The sequence below is a fragment of the Camelus dromedarius genome, chromosome 10 (genome assembly GCF_036321535.1).
Source record: "Camelus dromedarius isolate mCamDro1 chromosome 10, mCamDro1.pat, whole genome shotgun sequence".
Taxonomy (NCBI): domain Eukaryota; kingdom Metazoa; phylum Chordata; class Mammalia; order Artiodactyla; family Camelidae; genus Camelus; species Camelus dromedarius.
In genome coordinates, this window is record NC_087445.1 from 22,118,176 (window position 1) to 22,145,978 (window position 27,803).

The 27,803-nt window shown below is 39.4% G+C and overlaps 1 protein-coding gene across 5 annotated transcripts in view; it reads left to right on the plus strand.

The window, feature by feature from the left end:
- BNC2 (basonuclin zinc finger protein 2) overlaps positions 1-27,803 on the plus strand; it is a 478,550-nt gene that overhangs the window by 48,857 nt on the left and 401,890 nt on the right. For 2 of the 5 annotated variants that reach the window (XM_064490191.1, XM_031449660.2), the window contains exon 1: positions 26,330-26,574. The exons of 2 other annotated variants lie outside the window; for them this stretch is intronic. Coding sequence is in view for 2 of the 3 variants with exons in the window: in XM_031449660.2 (XP_031305520.1) it covers positions 26,572-26,574 (3 nt within the window). In the remaining variant the exon portion in view is untranslated. Of the gene's footprint in view, positions 1-26,276; positions 26,575-27,803 lie in introns of those variants that run through there. One more of the 5 variants, XM_031449664.2, reaches the window with a different exon arrangement.

A 27,803-nucleotide genomic window follows, 5' to 3' on the forward strand; every position in this document is an offset into this window, starting at 1 on the left:
CAGAAAGAGCATCTTGATTGTGAGCATATTGTACTGAGTCAGAGGAAGCCCCAGCCAGGCACAAAGCTCTGGAAGACAGAGTTCCAGGCACTCTTTTAGGGGTAAGGTAGAATATCCTTAGGGTCCAAAGGAAAAAGTGTGCATTGTGATTAACCTAGGTATTGAATGAAATTAGAATTGATGCACTCGAATTGCAAATATTTTTTTCACAATGATAAATCCCAACAATATTCTTTATCCTTCAGTTTTTGCAATGGTAGCCTTTAACATGGGAAACTATTGTTTAATTGATCTTACGATTTCTTAAAATATTATCATTTCCTTCAAGGAAAAAATAAAAGGAAATTGACCTTCAGCAGACCATCCCATCACTAGCAATGTTGATATTGAAAGAAATGGACTGATCCGTCCTAAAATGGGTACTTGTTCATTCAAAAACATTTCTCCTCTTTTAAGTTATTTTGGCAATTAAGAAGAAAAAGAGCAATAACCCTTATTAAAATGATTCAGTAGGAGGATGTTTGCTATTACAGAGACAGTGCTTCAGAACTGAATAAATGTAAAAGTGAAACTTTTACTCATTATGAAAGAGTATCGTGATGTTTTCCTTTGGAAATATATTCTGCAAACGAACTTCTCAAAATATATTCTTTAAGTCCTCAAGAATGTATGACTATGGAAAAAAATAATTACCTTTTCAACTTGAGAGACGGAAAACTGTTGGAACAGTTTAGGCAGTACCTATCCAATAATAAAAAAATGTTTCTTGGACCGCAATTCGTTCTCTAAACCTTCAAAAGCCTATCATTTATCATTAATTTTGAAATAAAACAGGAAATACCTGTACTAAGAGAACCTTTGAAAACAAGGAGAATAATTGGCAAGGAATATTTTGGGAGGCACTGACAATAATGTAATGCCTGGATTAGTCTTTCAAAAAAACATGAAATTGTAGCTGGGAGGCATATGTAGCTAAAGATTCAGCATTCCAGTGTACCTCAGTTCTCTTGATATTCTGACATGTTATTTAACAAAAAGCACATGGAAGATCTTCCCAGAACCCAGCTGCAGAGTTCCTATATGAATCAAACTTTGAGCGCTGTGACAGAGCTCATGGATACAACTGGCACAAAGACATTTAAGTGCTCTTGTGCCAGGCAGTTTTTGACAATGAGGAAAAACACTGTAAAAGGGTGTTATATATGTGTGTGTGTTTTTATGTATGTATATACGTGTGCAGATATAGCCTGCCTCATTCAGAAAAGGATAGCTGAGAAGGCAGAACTTATCTTTTAATCCGGCTTCATTCTCCAATTGCTAATATCAATCTTTGGGATATAAAATTTTGGAGGATTTTCATTCTGCTATCCATGTAAGTTGTCCACACTTACTTTTCCCCAAAAAGATCTTGGATTTTCCTACCTCTGTGTCTTTGCTTAAGCTGTGCTCTTAACTTAGAAGACTTTCCCTTTGGGCTCCTGCAGATAGATGTGATCTCCATTATATTATTTTCTCTTTCTTATGTCATTAATTTACCCTGAATTAAGCTTATTACCTACTACATTCTTCTCCTTTTTCCTCTTCTAGCACCCCCACAAACACTAAGTAGCAAATTTTTTAAAGGAAAATACTTTCTTTTCATCTCTATCACACTGCTTAGCATAGTGATTTTGCATATTGGGGATGCTCAGAATTGTTTGAGTTAGGGTAAATTTTCTGAATTAAATTGCTGAACTTATGTTCACTGGAATATGAAAATTCACTTTTGATGGTTCTCTCTTTTATTTAAATTGAAGTGTAGTTGATTTACAATGTTGTGTCAATTTCTGGTGTATAACAGTGATTCAGTTAAACATATATATATACTTTTTCATATTTTTTCATTATAGGTTATTACAAGCTATTGAATATAGTTCCTTGTGCTATACAGTAGGACCTTGTTGTTTATCTGTTATATATGTAGTAGTTTGTATCTGCTAATCCCAACTCCTAATTTATCCCTCCCTCTTCTTTCCCCCTTGGTAACCATAAGTTTGTTTTCTATGTCAGTCTGATTCTGTTTTTTAAATAAGCTCATTTGTGTCTTTTTCTTAGATCCCACATATAAGTGATAGCATATGATATTTGTCTTTCTCGCTGACCTACTTCACTTAGTATGATAATCTCTAGGCCCATCCATGTTGCTGCAAATGGCATTATGTCATTCCTTTTTACTGCTGTGTAGTATTCTACTATATACAACTTTATCCACTCATCTATTGATGGACATTTAAGTTGCTTGCATGTCTTGGCCATTGTAAATAGTGCTGCTGTGAACATTTGGGTGCATATATCTTTTCCAATTAGTTTTCGGTGGATATATGCCCAGGAGTGGGATTGCTGGATCATATGGTAAGTCTATTTTCAGTTTTTTAAGGAATCTCTGTATTGTTTTCCATAGTGGCCGCCAAAACTACATTCCCACTAACAGTGTAGGAGGGTTCCCTTTTCACTGTTGATGGTTCTTTGGGTCTTGTTTATTCAGAAACCATTTTTTTTAAAGATTTAAAATGAAATATTTAAGTTTTCTCTTCTTTTTTCCCTGTTAACTACTGCATCTCCTTCCTCCCTTCCTCCCATCCTCCCTCCCTTCCTTCCTTTCTTTCATCCATCCATCCATCCATTCATCTTTCTTCCAAAATTAACTGAATGCCTGTTATCCAACAGTTACAAGACACAAAGAAAATCTGAATAAAAATTTGAATTTAATAGTTCTGACAAAGCTATAAATCATATCCTAAAAAACAGATATTTAAAAACATTACCCCAAAATGCAAAGTAGTCAAAGTTTAAATCCATTCCAAGTCTTTTCTTAAACCAGTTCTTCTCCATGCCAGCACCTTTTCCATCAGATAATAAAATTATTCATAATATGATAATGGCTTAATCCTAAACTATAAATTTTAGAAATCAGATAGGGAGAGAGGTGGTTTTGCATTACCCTCACCCCAACCCACTGCCCCAGTGCCTAACATTGAAAAGACAGATTGCTTAACCTTCTAAGCTGCCTCAAAGGTCAAAGGGGAGTTATTCTGTCATTTGTTCACAAATATTTATTGAACACCTACTGAATGCCAGGCAATATTTTAGTTGCTAAATTTAATAAAAGAAAGGGGAAAAAAAGCATTTCAACCCAAAATGAATATAATTTGTTCTACCTTTGAAGGACACTGGCTTAATTCATGTCAGTGGGGAAATAGAGTTACCAGATAAAATACAGGATGCCTGGTTAAATGTGAATTTCAGATAAACAACAAATAAAATTTTAGTATAAGTATGTTCCATATAATATCTAGAATGCACTTATATTAAAAATTACTTGCTATTTAACTAAAATTCAGATTTAACGGGATGTCCTGTATTTTCATTTGCTAAATCTGGCAACCCTAGTGAAAAAGGACTGACTATATTGCTGGCTCCCTTTTGAAGATGCTGGTTGGGGCTGGGAGACTGGGGTACAGGACAGAGAGCCCACATGTAGCTGGCTGGTATGGAAAACAGTATGGAGTTTCCCTTGAAAACTAAAAATAGAGCTACCGTATGATCCAGCAATCCCAGAGCTGGGTATATATCTGGAAAAGATAAATACTCTAATTTGAAAAGATACATGCACCCCAGTGTTCACAGAAGCACAATTTACAATAGCCAAACATGGAAACAAGCGAAGTGTCCAGAAACAGACGATTGGCTTAAGGTGTGAGATAGATAGATAGATAGATAGACAGACAGACAGACACACATACACACACACACAACGGAATACTACCCAGTCATAAAGAAGAATGAAATATTGCCATTTGCAGCAATAAGGATGGACCTAGAGAATATTATACTAGGTGAAGTAAGTCAGACAGAGAAAGACAAATACTATCTGATATCACTTATATATGGAATCTAAAAAATAATACAAATGAATCTATATACAAACAGAAACAAACTCACAGAAATGGAAAACAAACTTATGGTTACCAAAGGGGAAAAGGAGGGGAGAGAGATAAATTAGGAGTATGGGATTAATAGGTACAAACTGCTATTCATAAAATATATAAGCAACAAGGATTTACTGTATAGCACAGGAAACTATATCTTGTAATAACCAATAATGGAAAATAATCTGAAAAAATATATATGTAACTGAACCACTTTACTACATATCTGAAACTAACACAGCACTATAATCAACTAAACTTCTAGACTTCACTTTAAAAAAATAAAACCAAAAAAAAAAAAAAAAAAGGATCAGTCATACCTACCTGGCCCTTTTTGATCAGGACTCTCAGTTATCTGGAGTTTCTCCATTCCCTCTGGATCTCTGGGATTCTGTATCCCAGCTGGCTGTTGGGTTTGATGCCCTGCCAGCCCAGACTCCTGCTCTTTTGTAGCTGGACTCATCTGGAGAGCCATAGGTACAAACTTTGTCCATACTGGGAATGTTCAGTCTCTCTCAGCTGCAATTCTGAAGCTTTGCCTTTACTTTGTTCCTTTCAGTTTGGAACATTCCCCTGAGATCCAGAATCTACAATATATTGGATTAATCATGGTGCAGTTTTTCAGCTTCTCTCTTAGACAACCTCTTCTGCTCCTTCCCTTGAGGTTCACAGCTCCCTCCCTCAACCTTGGCTGCCAGCATACTTTGTCCCCATTTAGTCTTATCCACTAGCCTGTCTCCTGGAACCTGTACACAGACAATCCAACACTCCCCTAATTCCATATTTCATTTTCTGTCTTAGAGTTAAGAATGACATGCTTTAGACAAAGTGTCAGAGTTGCTCCCCTGCACCTCCACCAGCAAGTGCGTGGAAGAAAAAGATCACACATGATCACGCTCGGTGCTGTGGCAGAAAAACTCACTAACTTCTGCAGATACACACTACTATTTATAAAATAGATAGACAACAAGGTCCTACTGCATAGCACAAGGAATTATACTCAATACCTTGCAATAGCCTAGAATGAAAAAGAATAAGAAAAGGAATATGTGTGTGTGCATAAGTGAATCATGATGCTGTACACCAGAAATTAATATAACATTGTAAATCAACTATACTTCAATTTAAAAATTACATTCATCAAAATGTTAAAAGTAAATTTGAGAAAAATTTGCAAAAGAAACAAAAAAAAATGTATGTCTTGCTCACATAAAGAAAGGGTTGACAGCTGGCTTTTCTCCTCTATGTAATAACTCTGAAACAAGTGTCTTTCTATCCTATGGTTCTACTAACATCTCTTAGGGCTTCAGATTCACACACATTCAGTCCACATATTGGGAAAAAAGAGGGTAGGGAACTCAGCACATACTTCTTAAAAGTCTCTGGTGGAATCACATTTTCACCTAGAAGCAAGGGGCTAAGATGTATGTGGTCCCTGACCTGGCAGCTACTATTCCATGACAACTCTACACAATGGAAACCGATGTTGGACTGTCTCAGCCACCAATGATGATCTTCAGTTGTGTCAAATACACAGCTTCCACCCTAAGAAAAAATTAATGTGTAAAAATGTTAAGGTATCATCCTTCAACTAGACCAAATAAATTGTGAATAAAAGGCTTATGTAGAAAAGGAATGGAAAACAAAGTGATCTGAGGATTTTTTGAATATTCTATGTATAATGTCCCTTTCTCTATACATCTAACAGTATATAACTGATTTCTCAATCCCCTGTAGCTAAACATAAATAATTGAGATATAACAGCATATAACCGGCTTCTTTTCTTATTTTATTGAAGTATAGTTGGTCTACAATGTTGTGTTAGTTTCTGGTGTACAGCAAAGTGATTCAGTTATATATGCGTGTGTGTATATATATACATATATTCTTTTTCATATTTTTTTCCATTATGGTTTTTTATGGTTTATTACAGGATGTTGAATATAGTTCCGTGTGCTATACAGGAGAACCGTGGTGTTTATCTATGGTTTCTTAAGCACCTATAGCTAACCATACCCAGTGGAAGTAAAGGGATATCTGAAAGCCTTCTCATTTTTGTTATTGCAGATAAGGTAGAAGCACAGAGGCATAGAGTTCTAAGAATACTTGCTAGGCAGATCTATTCATTCAACATACATCAAGTGTCTACTATGTCTCAGTCATTATCACAGGCCCTGGAAACTTTAGAGCAATGAGCAGGGGCTCTGTTCTCAATAACAGTAAAAAGGGTATGTTGAAACAGTTCCATTTTTGAGATTAGAATGCTGGGTTTATCTTTTCAGAAAAGAGATCTGGATGTCAGAACTTGCTATGGTCTATTTGAAGAATAAAGCATTAACAAATATTGTATAGATTAACTGTATTGCTTAGTGGTAGAATCTATGTCTTTGATTATCAGGGTTGGTCATTTTATTAAAGGGTAGGTAGCTGCCTGCATAATACACTTTGAGAAGGTATGCGCTGTCCTTGATAGCAAATCATTTTCCATGACTAGCTTGACTTGAAATTCTACAACTTCCTGAGAAGTTAACATATGGGGCTAGTATTGAGCGTCATCACTCTTAGCAGTGTTGATCAAACTGGTGGCAGAAAGAAGGGCTAAGGAAATGGATCAGATGATCAAAAATTGGAGTAGGGAAAGAGGGGAGGCTGTCCTGGGGTGGCCCTGTAAGTAGGAATGAACCTAGAATAATCCTGGGGCAGGAGTGAGGAAAAATGACTACTTCTAAGAGTCACTGTTGATGTAAGTTTCTGCGACTCATGAGAATGCATTCAATCCCCAGGCATGAAAAGGGAAAAAGTTAATCTTGAATACCTTAAGAATGAATTGTATATCTTTCTTCAGGATTTTAAGTTGAGTAATTGATTTGAACAGGGCTTCCTTTTACCACTAGGGATGGAAAATTGACATGAGGGTCTATGGAGAATGGCAATATGCAGGCTTTCCCCCCAGATTGTCAAGTACATAATGTAATTTTTCAGATCCCAAAACCCCACCACATCTTTTGGCTTTTCCTTGGTTGACCTGAGCTCTTATCAGGCACTTTGTCATGAAGATTCACCAACCAGAAAAAAAAATCTCCCATTTCCCCTTATTGCATTTACTGTATTTTATGGTGAATTGATATTTGTGCACTCCTTATTTCTCTTACTGGATGGGAAACTTTTGGCAGTAAAATGTGGTGGTTAAAGACATATTCTGGAGTCAGACCTATCTGGAGGAGCCCCACCCAGGCCACTTAATAACTGTGTGACCTCAAAGTAATAGTCAACCTCTCTAAGCCTCAATTTCTTCCTCTGAAAATGAACATTAGAATAGACTATGAAGTATCAATACCATGGTACTTGGAATAGGCACTCAATGAGTGTCAGCTTGTTTTACAGACCCTTTTCCTTTGTTAGTTTATTTAATAATTTCAACCTCAGGAGGCCAGTGTTCTTAAAGCCATTTTCCTAAGGAGTGCTCTGTGTTGCAGAGGTTATATAAACTTTCTCAAGGTTACTAGCTGATTGGTAGGAGAATCTGAACTTGAACCCAAATTGTGTCTGAGAGACCACTTGTTCCAGAACAGCAGGGGGCCTCCATTTACTCACCTCAATAGCTGACTTACACTGAGAGGTTTTAATGACAACTTTTGTGAGTCTTGTTTTTTCCCAGTGAAACAAACAGGCTCTGTAGGGATGGATCTTGGCTCAAGTATCCCGCTGCTCATCACAGAAATTGTGTTTTGTAGGCGTTCAATGCTTTATAACTTAAAAATTGAGAACAGGTACTGTCTTTAATTCTGAGCAATGATTTTTTAATATAAGAAAATTTTAAATTGTTCTCATTCAAAAATGTTTCACTGATGCCAGAGTGCTAGAGTTCATACCTATTGTAAAACTATAAGAAGGAAATAATTAGATTATATTTTCTGGAAAAAAAAAAAAAGTCTCTAAATCTTATTTCTCTGTAGCTTAAGAATCAAAAGCCAGAGAATATCTAATTTAATTCTGTGGATGTTTCCCCAAAGGGTTCAAATGATGATAATGATACCAAATCATGCTAAAATCTCCTCAGTTTAGTTATTCCTCACCTAAAAAAGAAGGGCAGACAGGGAGATTTTTAAAAATGTAAATAGCATTCCAATTCAAAACTGATTTTTAATTTTTAAGTAGCCTATTTTGCAAAAATATTTAGCTCATTTTTATCATTTATTTTTATTTCTCTGCAAATTCTATCACAATCATAAAATGGATATTTACTGTTTTTTTTAAAAGAACATATTTTACTAAAGAATTAAAACAAAGTAACAATGACTTGTAACTGTTTGCTCAGAACTGGTCACACTTCCCAAATTAATGTATACCATGACAAAATATTTTAGCTCTGAAATATTTAAATATTCTTTATTCTACGTAATATTTGGAAAATTTCTTAGTTGATCCCATATATTCATTTCAGTGGAGTCCTTGTTTGGTCAGTCAGTAATTCATCCAACACTTACTGAGTGCCAGTTACCTTCTAGGCACTGTGCTCAGGCTGAGAGACACAAGGCTGAAAAGATTACATTCCCTGCACTCAACAATCTCTCAGCAGACACTTAATGAATAATGTTATTTTCTTGCTAAAATAAAATAAGCAGCTACAAATTCCTCTAAGCATCATCAAGTAACTTTTATTTTAAATTACGTCTCTCTTGATGTAAGACTTGACTATTTAATGTACTCAATGCACTGTTAAAGATTTTTAACCCTGAGTCCCAGTAAGTGGATGCAAAAAAAATTAATGGAAAAGATAGGCGCTTGAGCTGGGATTTTGAATAAATAGAAAAAAAACATAGTTTCCAGTTACTGACATTTGCATCAGGGTTAATGAAGATGATACCTATTTAACTGGATGAATATTTCCTCTTCTAAAGGGACTTGACAGCCACCAAGCCAAGGATGTATTACTGAATAGGATTTTCATCCAGAACCCTTCCCTGCTTCCTCACCCTGAAACTGCATTTAAATGATCATGGGGATCCTGCACCCACTTCCTCAAAGCTTCTAGTCAGCTCCAATCCACTAGGTCCCAGCTTCTGTCTGGTCCTTCTCTGGAGTCAGAATAATGCACCAAAATATTAACAGATGCTGGAGTGGAGGGTACATGAAAGTGACTTATATTCAATATCATACAATTGTATGATATTTTTACTTTGCTAACCCAGAGTGCATTTGTCCTGTAAAAAAAAGTTGAAAAAATTAAAAGATTCTAAAACCGTATTCTCCAGAGTCAAAGGCAGCTCCCAGCTCCCCAAAGCACCTCCAAGTCTTAACCCTCAAAAATGTGGAAAATGTAAAAGGACCCAGGGAGAGGGAGACTTTTTATAATTCAGATCACTCCCAGCCTTTCTTTGCTAAGGTGGCTCTTTCCACATTTATTCAGCAAGTGTGTCCTGCCACTCTCCCTGTAGAGATAAAAGAGAGGCTCTGAGTGAGTATAATGTCCTTAACTGCGGAGGGGGATGGGAAAAGAGAGATGGTAAGGTAAAAGGAAGTAGTTAAACACTAGTCTATGGAAATCTAGCTCCTAGAGTTTCAGTTTTTGGCCAGTGTCACAGTTTGTACACCCAAGCACCAAAACGGGAAGTCAGGTTTTTTCCTGCAAGACCAGGGTCTTCATACAGCTGTCTTGGAGGGGTTTTGTGATTCAAGTCTTCCTGGTCTCGGACCTTAAAGCCAGTTGTGAGCAGTGATTGATTACAGGTTTTCTGAGGACAAATTGTACCTACCAGATGAGCACTTCTGTGAATCCTGAGAGAGCTTGCACCCTTCAGGTAACCGGTTGATGAATAATGAATTCAGTTTCTTGTTAACATTCTCTGCTCTACACCCACCAGTCACACCATACCTGGAAATGAAGGGTTTTTTCTAGGATGGATGGGCTGGCTAAAGCCAAACCTCTGAGATGAAGGAAGACCACCTGGAGATGGAGAATAGCTGACCCTCCTTCTTCTCCACCTCCAGTTGTGCTCTGTGAGGACCCTTTGACTAGAAGCATCTTGCAGTATGTAATTTGAATGTGAACCTGCTCCATTGTAGTCTATGCTCCAATATTGACACCCTGGATCACATATACCTGTCCAAAATCTTGTGTGTGGTTTCCGTGAGATTCTGAGGATAAAAAAGAGCAGCAACACATCTTAAATTTTCTTGAGATAAATATACATATAGATAGTTGGCAGTTCAGATTGATGTGTTTTTAGCACTTCATAATAGTGTAGTCTCGGTTGGGTAAGCACGTTAGTGTTCCATTATTAGAATAAAATTTGGTGCCATGCCAAGTGTCTTCTGACGTGACATCAAAGTGGGAAGGAGAGCCAACTTGGAAGCATAAACTAGCATTTGTGAAGTTCCTTATCACTGAGATAACTGATTTTCTATTGACAGTTTCCAGTGTCCCCTTTCGCTTTTGCTTTTCTTTGGGAGAAGCATATTTATTGTTGTTATTTTAGATCTGTGTTTGTGATGTTGGTATTAAGTGAGACAGCTATGTAAACAAGTTGCAAGGGATTATTAGTTTATCAGTAGAAGGATGTCTGGTCCATTGCCAAGATTCATTGATCTGTTTATTATGACTCTACCCAGTACAATTTTAGTGGCAATTGAAAAAACGGTCTTAGGGTTTCACTTACAGAGGTCCACTGGTTCATTTATTAACCCACATTTGATGGCTAACTCACTATATAATCTTACCAGCATTATTATGACAGTTGTTATAACCCACCGCAGCCAGGGAGCAATATCCCAATTATATGTTCTGTTGTTTCACTTGTGATAGGAGAGCAGTGCAAATTGTTGATGATAATTATGTTGATTTTTCAGCAGTTTGCAAATTAGTAAATTAGTACATTTAGAAATATAAATATACCCGGAGGCTAATATGTGTGTTGGGGCTAGTTAACAAGTATTTATTGAGTGCCCACGGCGTATGCGGTGGACTATAACAGGCTCAGCGTAGGGGTACCAGCTATGGTGTAAAAAAAGCTAGGAACGTGCCTGGCCCAGGGTACAGTCTGCTGAATAAAAATGAACGTACCTTACTAAGTGACTTAGTCTATTCTGGTAACAAACAACCCTAAAACTGAAAGGCATAAAACAATTCTGTGCGTTGGATGGGCTGTGCCTCGGCTGGTTTCACCTGGGCTCAGAGGAACATCCTACTCAAGAGTCAGCTGGTTGGAAGGGATCGCCTCCTTCACATGAGTGGCAGGTGGTGCTTGCTCTGGGCTGGGCATATCCAGTCGAAATTCTCCCTCTCACCCCTTTCTACCTAACTGGCAATCACTGCCATCAATATCCTTTGTGCTCTCCTAGAACTGTTATTCACAGACATACGACTATAGAGATGTTCCCTTTCTCCCCCCTTTTTTATACAAAAGGTAGCAAGCATACTGTCTACCTTCCTTACCCTGCTTTTTCCCCTTAATGTATGTTATTCTATTTCAGTATTTTAAAAGGTTGGCATTCTTTTTTAGCAATACATAATATTCCATGGTATAGCTGTACCATACTTATTTGATCAGTACCCTACAAAATGAACACTTAGGTTGTTTCCTATGTTTTGCCATAACAAACTGCTACAAATGCCTTACCATGTCACTTTCCTCAAGTGGAAGTGTATCTAGAATTTCTCAAAGTTCAAAGGATATACACACTTGTAACTTTGATAAATATTGTCAAACTGCTTTCTGAAACAGCTGAACCAATATGTATGTCCATGAGAAGTGTGTGTACATGGCTGTTCCCCACACCTTTGGCAGGTGCTATCATATGGCTGGTACTGACTTTAGTGATTTTTATCACAACTTGCTTTCCTACTGGGCTTTAAAGTTAACAAACTACTTTAACACACTCTGAGTTCATACAACAGTGGGTTAGGTTTCATTATTCTAATTTCCCTAGTAATGATCTGAAGGACCAAATGTCCTATATAACTTGCCTAGATTCAGTGTTGAAAGGTGACAGGTGCTAAGAGGAAAAAGAAAGCAGGCTCAGGTGACAGAGCAAATATTAGAGCCTGGGTCACCCACCACCCCTTTACTTATAAAGAGTTAAGCCCTCTGTCCCTTCTCTACTCCTAAACTCCCTCTGCATTGTTACTTCCTGATGCATGCATTTTTCTTTGTCTTTTGGCACTTTTGACATTATTTAAAGTAGTATTTAATAAAAAGAATACTTGCTGTTATTTATTGAGCTCTTACTATGTGCTATACCCTGTGCTAAATTGTTTTCTTGGATTTATTCATTAATCCTCACAATGCCTAACCCTGTGAGGTGGGCATTACTATTGTCTCCATTTTTCAGATTATAAATTATGGCACAGAGAGGTTAATTACTCTGTCCTTGAGCACACCACTCGACCACACTGTTAGTAAGTGATCAAGTCAGGCTTCAAACCCAGATAACATGTGTGCTTAATCAGAATGTGCAATGCCCATATATTTCTGAATTTAGTAAAGTTTAGTCCATTCATAAATGAGATATAATTCACATACCATAAAATTCACCCTTTAAAGTGTACTGTTCAGTAGTTTTTAGTATATTCACAAAGTTGTGCAACCAACACCACTATCTAGTTCCAGAATATTTTCATCACAGCAAAAAGAAATCACCTACTAGCAGTCACCGCCCCCACCTCCCACCATCACCCTCTTCTCCCAGCTCCTGGCAAACACTAATCTACTTTCTATCTCTATGGGCTTGTCTATTCTGGATATGTCATATGAATGAAATCACACAATACGTGGTCTTTTGTGTCTAGTCTCTTTCACTTAGCATGATGTTTTTAAGATTTTTCCATTTTGTAGTATGTATTAGTACTACATTCCTTTTTACGGCTGAATAATATTCCATTGCTTGGCTATTCCACTTTTTATTTATCCATTCATCAGTTGATGGGCATTTGGGTTGTTTCCACTTTATGACTATTATGAATAATGCTGTTATAAACATTCCTATAGAAGCTTTTGTGTGGACATATGTTTTTAATTCCCTTTGGTATAACGTACCTAGGAATGGACTCTATGTTTAACTTTTTGAAGAACTGCCAAGCTGTTTTCCAAAAAAGCTGCACCATTTTACATTTTCATCTGCAGTGTATGAGGATTCTAAGTTCTCCATATCCTTGTCCATACTTGTTATTATCTGTCATTTTGATTATCACTATTTAAGTGGGTGTTAAGTGATATCTCAATGCTATTTATTTTCTTTAATTTTAATTGTGGTAAATACACATAATACAAAATTATAAATATAATATAATATAATATAATATAATATAATATAATATAATATAATATTTACTATCTTAATCATTTGTAAGTATACAGTCCAGTGGGACTAAGTACATTCATAGTGTTGCCATCACCAGTATCTATCCACAAACTCTTCATCTTGCAAAACGGAAACTCCATTCGTATTAAACAATAACTCCACATTCCTATCTCCCCTCAGCCACCGGCCACCACCATTCTATTTTCTGCCTCTATAAGTCTGACCAGTCTAGGTACTTTAAATAAGTGGAATCATACAGTATTTTCTCTTTTGTGACTGGCTTATTTCCCTTAGCATAAGGTCGTCAAGGTTCATCCATGTTGTAGCATGTGTTCAGCACTGTCTTTATTTACATTCCCTGATGACTAATGATGTCTGTGTGCTTATTGGTCATTTGTACCTTTCTTTGGAGAATGTCTATTCAGATCCTTTCACTGTCCATAATTTAATGATTATTCTAGACTAAAACCCACTTTTTGAATTACCGGCAAGACATCTTTAAGCATTTCCTCATTTTTTCCCTCTATAATTCATACAGTGAGGTATATCACTTAATCACAACCTTTGGGCTAATAGAAGCTCAGTAATAATTGTTGTTCATAATAACTGGAACTCCTGATCAATCTTGATATGCCTTCTGGCCTAATAAAGAAAAATGTTATGTTAATTAAAAATGTAAATAATTTTAGAATTCATGTGTGTTTTAATCAGTCTGAGTCTTAAAATTAATTATGGTTATCCTAATGAACATCTCATTCTTTTTATTCCTCATTTCAATCCATCTTATTCATTGTTGCATGAGTAATGTTCACCAGTGTAAATCTGATCATGTTACTCCCTAGCTCAAAGCTTCTGTAGCTGCCCGTGGCCAATGAGATTAAATACAATTCTCTCCCATAATTCAGATCTTTCCATTTTTTATTTTGACTGAAGAAATCAGTAAGAAATACATTTTATATTGTATAAACAACGAGAACACAAACATACACATAAGCAAACATATGTTTAAACAGAAACAAACGTTTCACAAAAAGTTCCTACCCTTACAGCATACAATGCACCGATATTTTGAAAAAAATTTTTAAAAGTATGTAATGAGACTCACTAAATTGATTTTCAAAATTAAAGTTTAGAAAACACGATCTACAGTATGCCCAACCATGACACGGGTCTTCAGGCTTTGGTAAAACCTACTCCAGTGATTCTCAAAACCTACTTTCACATCAGAATCACTTGGAGAACTAAAATAATTCAAAAAAAAAAAAAAAAAGCAACCTAATCTAGATCTTCACCCTTGAAAATTCTCATTCATAAGGTCTGGGAAGGAGCCCAGAAATTTGTGTTTTTATTAAAAACTCCCCAGTTAATTGAGTTGTGCGGCCGGGTTTGAGAACAGTGGCTCTCACCATGTACTACTTGCCTTCCCCCCATCCCAAGCAAGTACTTCTGGCCTCCTGCACATTCTTTCTTTGCACATTTATTTTCCTCCACCTGGAAATCCCTCTCCCTTGGGAGTCTTCTCTGGCCCATCTCGAATACCTCTTCCTATGTACTTCTCAAACCAGAACAGTCCCATTTCCCTAAACTTCCCACAAGTCTTATTTGGATTTTGTTGAGGGCACTTCTCTTGCCCCAACTCATTGTGCTTATAAGCAACTACATCATAATTACCCCTCAGTGGGTGTACAATGGCTACTCAGAGTCAGGATTTGATAAACTTACTTGAATTGGAGTTGAAATGAAACCTTTCATCCTCAGGGCCAAGTTAGTTAACGGAGACTTTAAGCAACATCAGACTCTGCTATATCTTAATATGATATTATGGACACAAATAGGTGAATGGTAAGCCTTTCTGCATGTGATAGTCACAGCATCTGGCTTTTGGTTAGCTTTTTCCCATCACTCTGTTCATCATGGTCTCCAAAGGAAGAGACAATGACCAGGTCTAAATGACCCTATCCAAAATAGACTAAAACTCTCCCCACTCATTTGTTATTAGGTTTTCTTATGAATTCCTATTCTCTGTGAATGGGGGTTTCCAGGTCACATCTTTGAGCTTGAAACAAATGAAATACCCTAAGTGTTTTGTTCCCATCAGATTTGGCTGCATGTGTTCAGAGCACCATTACAATATTATGTTTTCCATTTTGCATGGGTATAAATTAAAGAACAGAGAGGATTTGATTAGCTCAAGATCCCAGAGTGACTGGCAATGATGGGAATAAAGACTTGCTCCCCAGATTCCTGGCCCAGTTCACTCTGTACCAAACCACAGATATGCTGCCTTTTTGCTGATGAGGCCACACAACATTCCTTGGAGGAGCTACCCATTAGCTAGGGGAAGATGAAGGCACACACACAGGCTTCCAGAGAGCCATTTGGAGACTTAAAGTAAGGGCCAATGGTGTCCTGGAAGTTTGAGTGAGCATTTCTGAATATGGTTTAGAAAACATGTGGTTAGCAAATATTTAATGGGGTGTTGGGATACTTCTTTTAAATGTCAAGCTACTTTGCACTTATGGGTAATATCTAGTCTTGCATGTCCATCTCTTACTTGAGTGTAATGCAAACAAAATGATAAGCCACTATAATGTTTTTTAAAGGGTGCTGTCATTTGAATTCTTACAAAATGCTAGAAATCTAAAGTAATATACCAAGAACAAAGCAAAGGCGGTGGTCGGGAGCAAGTTCTAGCACTTGGTATCAGCATTTGCAATGACTGCAAATTCCAGCCTCTAGATAAATCTTGGAAGAGGGAAAATCACTGAGGTTTCCCACTGTGTACCCAAGGTCCTATGTTCCGTAAGTGTAACACTGGATTCTCTGGCTGGTGAATCTTATCTCATCTGGAAATACAGACATCTTTGGGTCTTTTCCAATTTACACTGAAGGTTTTGACTGAATACACATGTTCTCTCTACCCAGCGCCTCACTCCGACCTTAACCCTTCCCACCATTTCCCTTCCCTCAGGACAAACCAATCACACTAACCTTTAACTTCCTTCCTCACCTCAGGGCCTTTACAGGTATTGTTTTCTGTGCCTAGGGGAGCTTCCCACTAATCTTTACAAGGTTTATTATGATTCTAATCTCAGCAGAGTATCACCTCCTCAGACAAGACCTGACTATCCAGTACAATGTTTTACGCCACAGTTATCGACCACCAACACCCCACACCTAGTCACTCTGAATCACTGCACCCTATTTTATTATCAATTAAAGCATTTATCACCATTTGAACTCGCATTTATTAACCTGTGTCTCTCCTACTCAAAAAACTCCGGAAAAGTAGATGCCTTTTTACCCTGGTCAAGGTTTTACCTTCAGCACCTAGAGCAGTGCCTGACAATCTAGTAAGTGCTAAATGTATATGTGTTGTGTAAATGGAATACCCATCAATGATGTCACTGGGGGAAATGCCACTTCAACCCATGGATTGCTCTAAGAAATTGCCTAATAATGATCTTTGGAATGACTTCAGCAAGTGCATTAGGTAATAGTCCCAAAATGTCGGCTGGCTGCATAGTAAACATTAGCCAGGCTTCCCAGTTCACCCAGGAAAATGAACTCAGAATTTGCATAAGCAGTGGAGTAAGCTTCCTATTGGACAGTCTCCTCCACATAGGGAGTAAAGGATGGAGGGCAGGTATCCTGGGCTTCAGGGAGCAGCTGTACCCTAGCATGCTGTGCCTGCTGCAGACAGCAGAAGAGATCAGATGAAAAGCAGAGGAAATTACAGTTGTCGGGACTTGTGGTCACAAGGGCATGTGTTGCATTTGCAAGTTCATCATGGGATAATTCAGGGTGTAGCTTGCACACATTCTGCTGCTGAAAGGGAGAATTTTTTTTTCTCCTACCACATCCGACACATGGTTTGCCAGAGGAAGGGCACGAGATCAGCAGCACTGATGAGCTGGCTTGGTGTTTTTAGGCCACAATCTACTAAACCAGTGACTCCCTTCTGACTCCTCCAAAGGAGCCAACAGAATATATTCATTACCAAGTGTGAACAGCAATCACACAAAGCCACGAGATTGCTTTTGCCTGCTATGCCAAAAGGCACTTCTCAAAACAAAAACAGAAACAAACTTAAATAATAGCACTATCAATGCTTATTGTTCTTAAAATCTTTGGGAGAGGAAAATGTTAACCACTTCTAAACCACAGATAAATACAAATTTCATTTCTCCATTATTAATCTGGAAATTAAGAGAGAATGAAGGACCATGATTTAAAGCTGCATTTGGAAAAGCACACGGTGTACTTAATATGTATAAGGTGGATAGAGGGCCAAATGCTCAGTCCTGTTTGCTGGCTAGGGGTGCATATGAAGGCTATGTAACTACCCGGGACTTCCCCAAAGTCATTGGTGCTGTAAGAGTCAGAGGGCAGGAGACCATATGGTCAGTTAGTATATATGCCCGTTAGTGGACAAAACATGGACATAGGAATTGGTAGCTTGTGCTATAAACCTAGGTTTCCTTTTTTTGTGCTTTGTGGCCATTGTAAAATTACTAATCTTTTGAGCCCTGATTTCTTTATCTGTCAAATGGTAACTACCTCAAGGGATTGTTGAGAAAATGAATAGAGACAATCGGGTAATGTGCCCCAGAGGTATTCAATAAATGTTAGTTCCTTTTGTCTGGTTTCCAGAAGATTCAGTGGCTCAGTTGGAGGTAAATAAGGCCATCCCTAGGTAAACAGTGTTTTAAACTCAACCTCTGGCCTTTTTACACCTTGTCTAAAGCCCTACAGCATTCTAAACTCATTAACTTTATGGAACTGGCCATCAGTCTCATATTTGTTGACTGATGGACTCGTGAGTAGATTACTTCCTGTGTTTTATTTACAAAACCACACTATGTTTGAAAGTGTTTAACTTTGGTTGGTAACTTGGGGAAGAGATTCACGACTTTGAATTCGATCCTCGTGTTTTTTTAGGTTAGACAAATTGAGCCATAGTTCTATAGGAAGGAATTGCATTAGTCCAGCAAAATAATAAATGTCTTCACTTATATAATGCAAGTTAGAAGATAAATGGGTTATAACATTTTAGTCATAAGTGTAGGATAAGAATGGTGGCCTTAGAATTTAATTAAGTGTATTTTTAAAGCATTCTCAGGGCAAGTGCTGAACATTTATATATGGATGGATGAAACAAGAAGTACGTGGTACATAAATGAGATACTTATTTTCTTAGAAGAGAGGTGGCTTGGCTATGTCAGCACAGAGAACACAGGAGATGAGAAAAGATTCATAAGGGGGCTCTGCTCTATACATATGCATCGCAATCATCCATATAATTCAGGAGAAATGGGGCTTTAACAACTACTTATGGAGACGACACAATTATATGAGTGAAGCAACATCAAAATAGCATGCAATTAAAACAAATCAAAAGAAAGTAACCTGTTTCCAATGTTCAGATGACTAGATAAAACTGAGTTAAAACTTATCCTGAGCACGTGTAACATTGGAATCTGTGATGAGAGGACTTTTAATTCCTACAGAAATGTTTTTTCATCTGAAAATATTTCATGCCTAAGAATTAGAAATTTGTTTTCATAAATTACTTCATTAAATAGCTTTCTTTGTTTATGTGCTTGTCACTCTACCAGGACGGTGGGGAGTTGAGAAATGTGCAATCAATAGGGTCTCTGCCCTCTAAGCGCTTACTTTCTCATTAAGGTCATAAGACAGACACATGTAAAGCAACCGTAAATACATAAGGGCATGCGAATAGGTGATGAATCAATCACCTAGACTATAAATGCTGTAGGAGCTCAGGGGAGAGAGACAGTGAGCCACAGAAATAAAGGAAGGTTCCATGAAAGATGTGGCATCTGATCAGATTCTTGAAAGATGGGTGGGACTTGACTGGAGGCTAGACCTGAGATGCAATCTGTGCCTTAACACTGACTTGCTGTGTGTCCTTAGGCAAGATACTTAAAGTTTCAAAGCCTCATTCTCATCCATACAATAGGCATGATAATGCCTAACTCTACAGTAGGTGGGGAAGATTCAATTATATATATATATCTAAATAATAAAGAACTTAACATATAGTAAGTACTCAGGAAATTTTAACTATAATGATTTTAGTGTAGTTGTGTCTCTTTTTCTGAGCAGTTTCAAAATGACCTTTGGAAGTTGGTGGAACTAAGTGGGCACAGATATGAATAGGTAAAGAGTAAGGAATACTTCCAGTTGAAGAGTCAAAAGAAAAATGTAAGCATAATCACGCATGTTTGCTGGGAAGCCTAACTGATTGGAGCAGCAGGTTCACGTAAAGAAAAACATTGTACAGATACGGTGAGTCCTTCATTCATTCAATATAAATTTACTGAACCACCACTAGTACAGTTGAGAGTTGGTACATTGAACCTGGTACAATATGAGAGTTGAATAAAGGTGAGCCTTGAAAAGCAAACATTACAATTTGGCTTGATATGGTAGAAAACAGGGTGAGATTGAAGTTTTATTTATTTAGCCACTTTTTATGCAGGGCAAAGACATATAATAAAGATAGAATTGAAAAAAGCCACAATCTGGCAGCAAATGGATTAGAACAGCAGTGGAAGGTGGACAGAAGGAGTGTAACTGAAAAGCTGTTGCAATAGTTAACCTAAAAGAACAGTGGTCTCCCGAATGAAGTGAGAATGGACGGACATGAGGACTAAATGGCAGGAACTTTTGTGTGATTTAGGAACGTCTGTGTGAACTTCTAAATGACTTGATTTGGGAAATGAAGGCAAAGAAAAAAATGATTCAAAGATGAATATAAGGTTTGCCCTTGAGTGAACAGAACAGTAAAGGTAGTACAAGGAAAGTCGGGTAGAGTAATCTAGAAGGGTTGTTGATGGTTTCAGTGCTGGGTTAAGTCCCTGAAGAAAAGCTGTTTGTTGAACATTCAGTTAGCAAGATCCACTTACACGTGATAAGCAAAGGAACTAGATTTGGGGGAGAACAGAATGGATACAGAGATTAGGTTGCAGTCAGTATGGTTTAGACACTGAACAAGACCATAAGAAAGGGTGATGAGAAAAACTGGGAGGTTTGACCCTTTGGGCCACTTTCATATTGTGTGTGGGGAGTAGTAAGTGTGCAGGGGTGGGGAGAGGCTGTGAGGAACTAAAGGATGGAGCTGGGATAGGAGAGTGTGACAGAAACCACTAGAGGAGTTTTGGAATAGTTGATCAACAATATCAAATGCATCTGAGAGTCAAAGACGATGGGGACTGGGGTAAATACTGCTGCACTTATCCACAAAATGATTAATGGATAACTATAAAATAACATAGTACTTAAAAAATATTTTAAGGTAGAACAATTTCAAAACACTTTGGTATGACAAACAAAGATCTAGTGTTTTCAAATTTCTGACAGATATTAATCTTTGGAGTCAGAAATAAGAAACTGGGATTCCTGAGAATTCTCCAAGTCACAAGTTATTCTGTATTTTCATAACACTTCACATATGTATTATTAAATAATAAGGCGTGACCATAATCATAAGTAGATCATTTTTCTATGATAGGATTAGAGGTTTTCTATAAAAAATAATTTAATAATCAATGTATGTTTTATTATATTATGAACCAGTATATTTGTGAGAAGATTATATATTTAAATAATATGTAAAACTTCAATTTATCTGATAAGGGCATTTAATAATAGAAAACACTTTTAAAAAGGAAACATTAACATAACATAAATGCCAAATGAAATACATTAAAAATTTCAAGATCAAGCCACAAATATTTAATATTTAAAAGCTACCATTGTTGAGATAAAAACTTAAAACTTAGAAAACATTAACTGCCTTATCTAATAGTCTTGATCTTCATTTTATGATTAAGCTTATACTCATAGAAAAATTTCTTTCATTTTGTGCTGATGTTGGTCAGATAGTTAATTTTGAGTCTGAAAGCACATTCAAGTTGAGCGTTAGCATTTATGTTGTTACACATAAACTCATTTTTTCTTAATGATAAAAATATGTTGTCTGCCCTGATTTTGGTTTTGACATTGAAATTGAGTTGCTTCTTTAAGCTGAGATTTTTTTTCTCCTAACAACATATTTCTTTCTCTTTGCATTTCTTGGGTTAGAGCATTTGCCAAAAAACTGTAGTCCGTTGTGAATACATTGGGCAGTATTTGCATAATGTAATATTCAGGATCTCCTAGCAAGGTTACATAAAATCACGTTGAAATTGCCCATTTAATAATGTATTTGGTTTCCAATCCAAATTTTTCTTGCATTCATTTGAACTAGTAATATCTCTGTATTGACTGTTCAGTTTTAATTCTCACAGAATTATATGTTCCTCATTTTACCAATTTCTAGACAAGTTTTCCTCAAAATTTGGAACAAATATACAAACAAACCTGATGGAAAATGATAGGATGGAATTCCTGTGTGGAAACACGATCGAGACATGCCATGTCTCTGTAACGTTTAGGAAGCTTTAAGCTGCAAGTAATAGGAAGACAAGCTCAAAATGGCCCAAATGACAAGGGGATCAATTATATCACATAACAAGCAGTCCCAAGCCATCTGGGGTTAGTTAATTCAGTATGTCAATAACACCATCTTTAGCTCAGGTGCTTTCCCTCTTCCTACTTCGTCATCCTAAGTATGTGGGCTCCCTCCTGGTCACAAGATTGATTCAGCTGTTTCAGCAACCAATTTTCAGTAACATCCAGAGAAGAAAAGAGACTATTTTTTGTCAGTCATTGTTTGAATGAGTACAGTAATCTTACCCAGAAGTCTCCCCCCAGTGACTTCCCCTCACCCTTCATTGGTTAGAACTAAGGAACATGCTCATCCTTAAACTAATCACAGCAAAGATTTATTTAGTACAATCTAGTCTAACCTGAGGATTGGAAGGAGGGAAAACAGCTGTTGGTCTGGCCAGGGATTCTCAAACTATTTGGTCTCCTGACCTCTTAAAAATTACTGAAGAACTTTTGTGTATGTGGGCAATCGCTTAATATTTACTGTATCAGAAATTCAAATTCTGAAAATGTTTAAATAACTATGAATTCATTAAAATGACAATAATAAACCCGTCATTTGTTACTATACTGTGTTAGGCAGGATGATGGCCCCTAATAATAGCCTGCATCCTAATCCTTAGAACATGTGCATATGTTGCATGTGATTAAGTTAAGGATTTTGAGGTTGGTAGATTATCCTGGATTATTAGATGGACCCAGAGTCATCACAAGGGTAGTTATAAGTGAAAGTAGGGGGCTGTGTCAGTGTGATGTAGCGTGAGAAAGACACGTCTGGTTATTTTAGGCTTTAAAAATGGAAGGGACCATGAACCAAGGAATATGGGTGGTCCTAGAAGCTGGAAAAGAGAATGGATTCTCTCCTAGAGTCTCCAGAAAGGAAAGCAAGCCTGCAGATACCTTGATTTTAGCTCAGTGAGAACCATTTCAAACTTCTGACCTCCAAAATTATAAGATAATAAATTTGTGTTGTTTTAAGCCATTAAATGTATGGTAATTCGTTACAGCAGCAATAGGAAATACATACACATTTTTAAATGAAAAATAACTATGTTTTCCAAAACAACCATAAAAATGAATGAGAAAAGTGGTATTTACATTTGGGGGCAAATCTGTTTAATGCCTGATATGAACACAAGATAAATGGATTTTTGTACCTACTTCTGTATTCAGTTGGTTGCATTACTGCATGTCATACTGTTTCTGGAAAATTCTACACTCATGAACGAATGTGAGTTAAAAAAGCAAATAATTTCTCAGTATTATAATAAAAATAGTTTAGATCTTATGGCCCCCCAAAAGGGTGTTGGGGACCCGCAGGGGGTCCAGACCATATTTTGAGGATCCCAGGTGCAGGAAGGCAAGAGTTTTGCTCCTTCCCCAAGAGAACAGTTATGGAACTTTTTCCATATTCCTAGAGTGAACCTGTCTGGGTCTAAGGTATGTCATCATCAATATGGTGTAATGATTTTAACATTTTTTTTATCATTTCTTCTTTAATCCAAACAATACTTTTAAGTTTATTTTGTGCTTGGCACTGTTTTATGGGCTGAGGCTATATAAATGAACAAGGTGGATCTAGCCCTTGCCCCAGTGGAACCTACATTTAGTTGAAAAATAATAAGCACATAAACAAGACAACCTCATATTGCTGAGGGACAGAAAGAAAATGAGTATTCGGAGGAGTGAGGGGTATTTTGGGTGGTGGACAAAGAGCTACTTTAATTAGTCTTAAGAGGAGAAGTTAGAGCTGAGAGGTGACTAGTAAGATTAAGAATTATTGGAAAATGTGGGAGAAGATTCCAGATAGAACAGCGAGGGCAGAGAGCAAGAAGCTTGGCAAGATAAAGGAACAGAAAGAAAGCCAGTGTGACTTTAGTCCATGAGGGGGATGAAAAATGGGAGGAAAAAAAAAAAAAACAAACCACAGTTGGAAGGGTCAGGCAGGTGTAGATCATTAAGGTCTTGTAGGACACAAAAAGGACTTAAGATTTTGTTCTAATGGCCATACAAACCCACTGGAGAAAATTAGACTACGGAATTCTCATATGCTTTGCTTGGGTAAATTCTTCCACCTTCTCCAAGGGCTGCTCTTCAGCATGTTCCCCATCTCTCTAATGATAACTCTCCAGAAAGGCACCGGACCCCAAACAGACACATCTTGCCTCACATAAACTGTTTGTATGCTAACATCAAAAACAGACAGATCTGGAACCAATCAGAGGAATGTAAATTACAGGTTGCTTAATGTGGAATAACTTCTGCCTTTTGGCCAGTGTAGGTGCACAGCCAAAAATGTGCTGTGTGAATACAATTGTTTGGCAATTGCTGGTCTGTCACTTGTCCAAAGCAGTAAGTGTGTGAATGAATTTTTATGGGTAATGACTCTGAAATTAGCAACTAGTTTTTCTCATCTCTCCATGATACAGGAAAACACATTGGAACTTGGCTCATTTCTGGAGAATTCTTGTGACGATCCTCAGTGGCTCAGAATGCACATTTGGTCATCATTATCCCTTGAGTAATCAGTTTCTACAAACTATAGGATGATGTTACAGTTATGTTTACAGAATAAGAGAACACGCACCACACCTTAATCAAATAACTTAAAGATGAGCCTTCTTGATTAACATGCATTTATATGTATGGGTAGTTATTAGGTATCTAGTCTATATTTTGATTTATACTGTAGTGAGAGAACTAATCTTCAGACTCCCTCTAGAAACCTCCAGATGAACTAAGTGCCTAGAACTCTAAGGTATTTACTGAATAATATCGAAGAACTGTTCACCAAACAAACCTTTCCACAAGACGATACAGAGAATTCACAAAAGAAGAAGTGAGTTGAAATCTGTTCTGAAAGGGCTTAGAAACGGTCAGGAATTTGGACCCAATCAGTACACAGAACTGCAGGTGCGGTGGCCCCACTGTTAAAAACTGGATCCACGTGAGTAATAAGCCTAATCACATTTTCAGAACAGCTGTGGCTACTTGGGCCGCATACATAGTCTCTCGTCAGTCGTAGCTCCCGAAAATTTTTAATTATTGCGAAAATTTATATTAAACCTAAGACCAGATTGTGCATCAAAGAAAATAAAACTACGTAATTCCAAGCCTGCGTATTTCCAAAGGAATTTGATTCTGACCTCTGAATGCAATTAAGCAGTCTCTCTCTCCCTTTACATCGGGGAAGAGAGAAAAAAGAAGGAGGCACGATGCACTGTTCAGTAGTAACCGGTAACCAAACCTGTTGTTCTGCCAAGCAAGTGTTTGCCTTCACCGATTCTGATTTCCAAGTGCTCAGGGAGTATGCTCGAAACCTGTGCCTTCCTCCCCTGTCAGATGAGTAGAAAGTTTGTTCAGGCCATGATAAATCTGCACCACACGGAGATGTTTTTGGCACAAAGCGTACTAGGAAGATGACGGTGATTAAATTCGCCTCCCCCCTCAATTCTTGCGGCCGGGGAGTGTTTTGCCTGCGTTTAACAAATGTCCTTCAGCGGCAGGCGTGTGCGCGCCGAGCCTACAGCCTGCGTTTTTGCATCTCTGGGGCAGGGCGATTCAGGCCGGCCCAGTGTCACCCACAGATGTGACTGGTTTTCGCCCCGCGGGCACCGGTGGAGGCGGCAGCCCCTTTCCTCTCCCCCAGCGTCTCCAGCCCGAGGCCCAGACCCAAGGGAAGGGGAAGGAAGCCCTCGCCGCAAGCCGGCGTCTGGGCCGGCACAAAACACGTCGCCACCAAAAAAAAGTTTTTTCCCCCAGCCGTGCGCAACTTTTCGTCTTTTCGCTCAGCACGTTCTCGTCTCGAGTTTCTGGCCCCTGGGGTTTCCTCCGCTTCCCTCGCCTTCACCCCGGCGGCGCGCAGGGACCAGGGCTGATCAGGCACGGGGCAGCGAGGCGGGCAAGGAGGAGGGGAGGGGAAGGGGAAAGGAGGAGGGGGCGGCGGCGGCGGCGGTGGCGGCGGCGGCTGTGGAGGAGGAACTGGTCAAAGGGGACCGAGACCGGCGAGTGCCCGAAAAGGAAAGCGACGCCGCGGTTTGCTGCAGTCGGAATAAAGTTCGCGCCCTTTCCTCGGCGTTTCGCAGCCTCCCCTCCTCTCCCCCCAACTCCTTTTTGACAGCTGGCGCTAGCGGCCACCTCCACCTCCACGCCCGCACCCCCCGGGGGGCGCCAAAGTTGTTTTTCCATGCCCAGAAGAGCAGGAAAAAAAAAAGTAACAGGGCGCGGGGGTCGGGGAGGAGGGAGAAATATACATCCTCCACGAACCACTTAGAAATCTGAGGACAAACAACCAAACTAACCTACTTTTATTTTGCAAAAGGTAAGCAACATTGTAGTAACGACACTTTTGCAGAGAGGAGAAACTTGTGGGGCTTGCAAATCTGTCCGAGGTCACCTCGCCCGCCGGCCACCCTACCCTCCACTCAACACCTCCCCCCCAACCCAAGCAGCCCCCTCCCGGGACAATCCGTTCTTTTTTTTTTTTTTTTTTTTTTGCCCCGAGGATCCAGGGGAACTCAGCAGGCTCCGACTTGGGGAGCGAGGGCGACCCTGGGCGCGGGTGTAAATCAGTCACCTGAGCGCAGAGGGGCCGCGGCGAGGGCGCGCGCGGGCGGGCGGGGAGAGGCGGAGGCGGCGAGAGCGGCGGCCCGGAGGAAATCGGGAGGGGGAGGGAAAGAAAGGCCGAGACAGAAGGAGCGAGAGGCAGCGGAGGGGCTGGTCCAGGCGCGGCCGCTAAGAGGAGACCAAGAGGCGGGGGCTGCACTTGACAACCAGCATGCCGAGATGGTAAGAAGTTTCCACCCTCCTTTCCTTTTTATTCTAGACTTCGGAAGAAAGGAGCCCCGCGCCCGCGCGCCTCCGGGGCCGCCTGGGGGCCGTGTTTTCCTCCAAGTCCAGCGGCGGGAGGTGAAGGGGGGCTCTGGGGAGGGCAGGCAGGAGAGGAGAGCCCCAGTCAACCCTGGCCCTAGCCGCGCTCCCGAAATCGCCCCTCAACTTGGCCCGAGTGGCGAAGGAGAGCTCCAGGTGGGAGGGCGGGTGTGCGTGCGGGCGAAGGGGGCTGGGGAATGTCGCCCCTCTCGCGGCTGGCGGGGCAAGGTGAGCGGGCGGCTCTAGGGAGTTGAGACGGGCCGGGAGGAAGGCGGGGGCAGATGGAGCGCTGGAAGGAGCTCGGGACAGGGAGGAACGCGGTTTGGACCCAAGGTTAACTTTTAAAACTTGCCCGCGAGTGCGGGACCGGCGGCTGGGCGTGGGCGCCTGGGCGCGCTGGTGCGCCGCTCCGGGAGAACACCGCCGCCCCGTCCTCAGCACCTCTGTTTTTCCCTTCTCCTCACCCTCCGGTTCGGGAACCCTCCCTTTGTAAGTGAAGAAAATGTAGGAAGTGCTCCTGGAGGTTTTCTGAAGAATGTGCAAAACCCAGGGCAGGAAAATCAACCCTAAAGAGAGAGAGGAAGAGATCTTGAGGTGCAATTCGACAGGAGCCGATTTGTGTTACTTACATATTGACTGCAGGGTGGCATTTGGGGCCCGGGGAGGGGGCAGGGTTAAAAACAAACAAAAAAAGGCTTAGAGAAATTCCCTGTAAAGTGAGGCTGATACTGAAAAAAAAAAAAAAAAAAAAAGTTCGAAGTGCAAGTGATGTTGGAGATGGGAAGGCGTTGCGAAGCGAGATTCCAGTACAGCCCTTCTGCCCGAAGCGGCTTCTCTGCAGCGAGGCAACGGGCAATTAGTTCGCTTGGTGCTGAGCGCTCTGTCCGCTTTCGGGAAACTGATTTGTTGGAAATGAGGCTGGACCAATCCCTTCTTTTTAGTTTGCTTCCACCCTTTGCTGCTATTGTTACCTCCACTTGGGGATCTGATGTATTGTGTTCCGCATGTAGATGGACTATGTAGGAAAAAGGGAGATAGCGGTTTGGCATTTTTTCCCCTCTTCCCTTCCCCCTAATGTGACATGTCTTGTTTCAGTGATCAAAGTCACGACTGGAGTGTAGGAGATGTGACTGTCAAATGCAGGCACA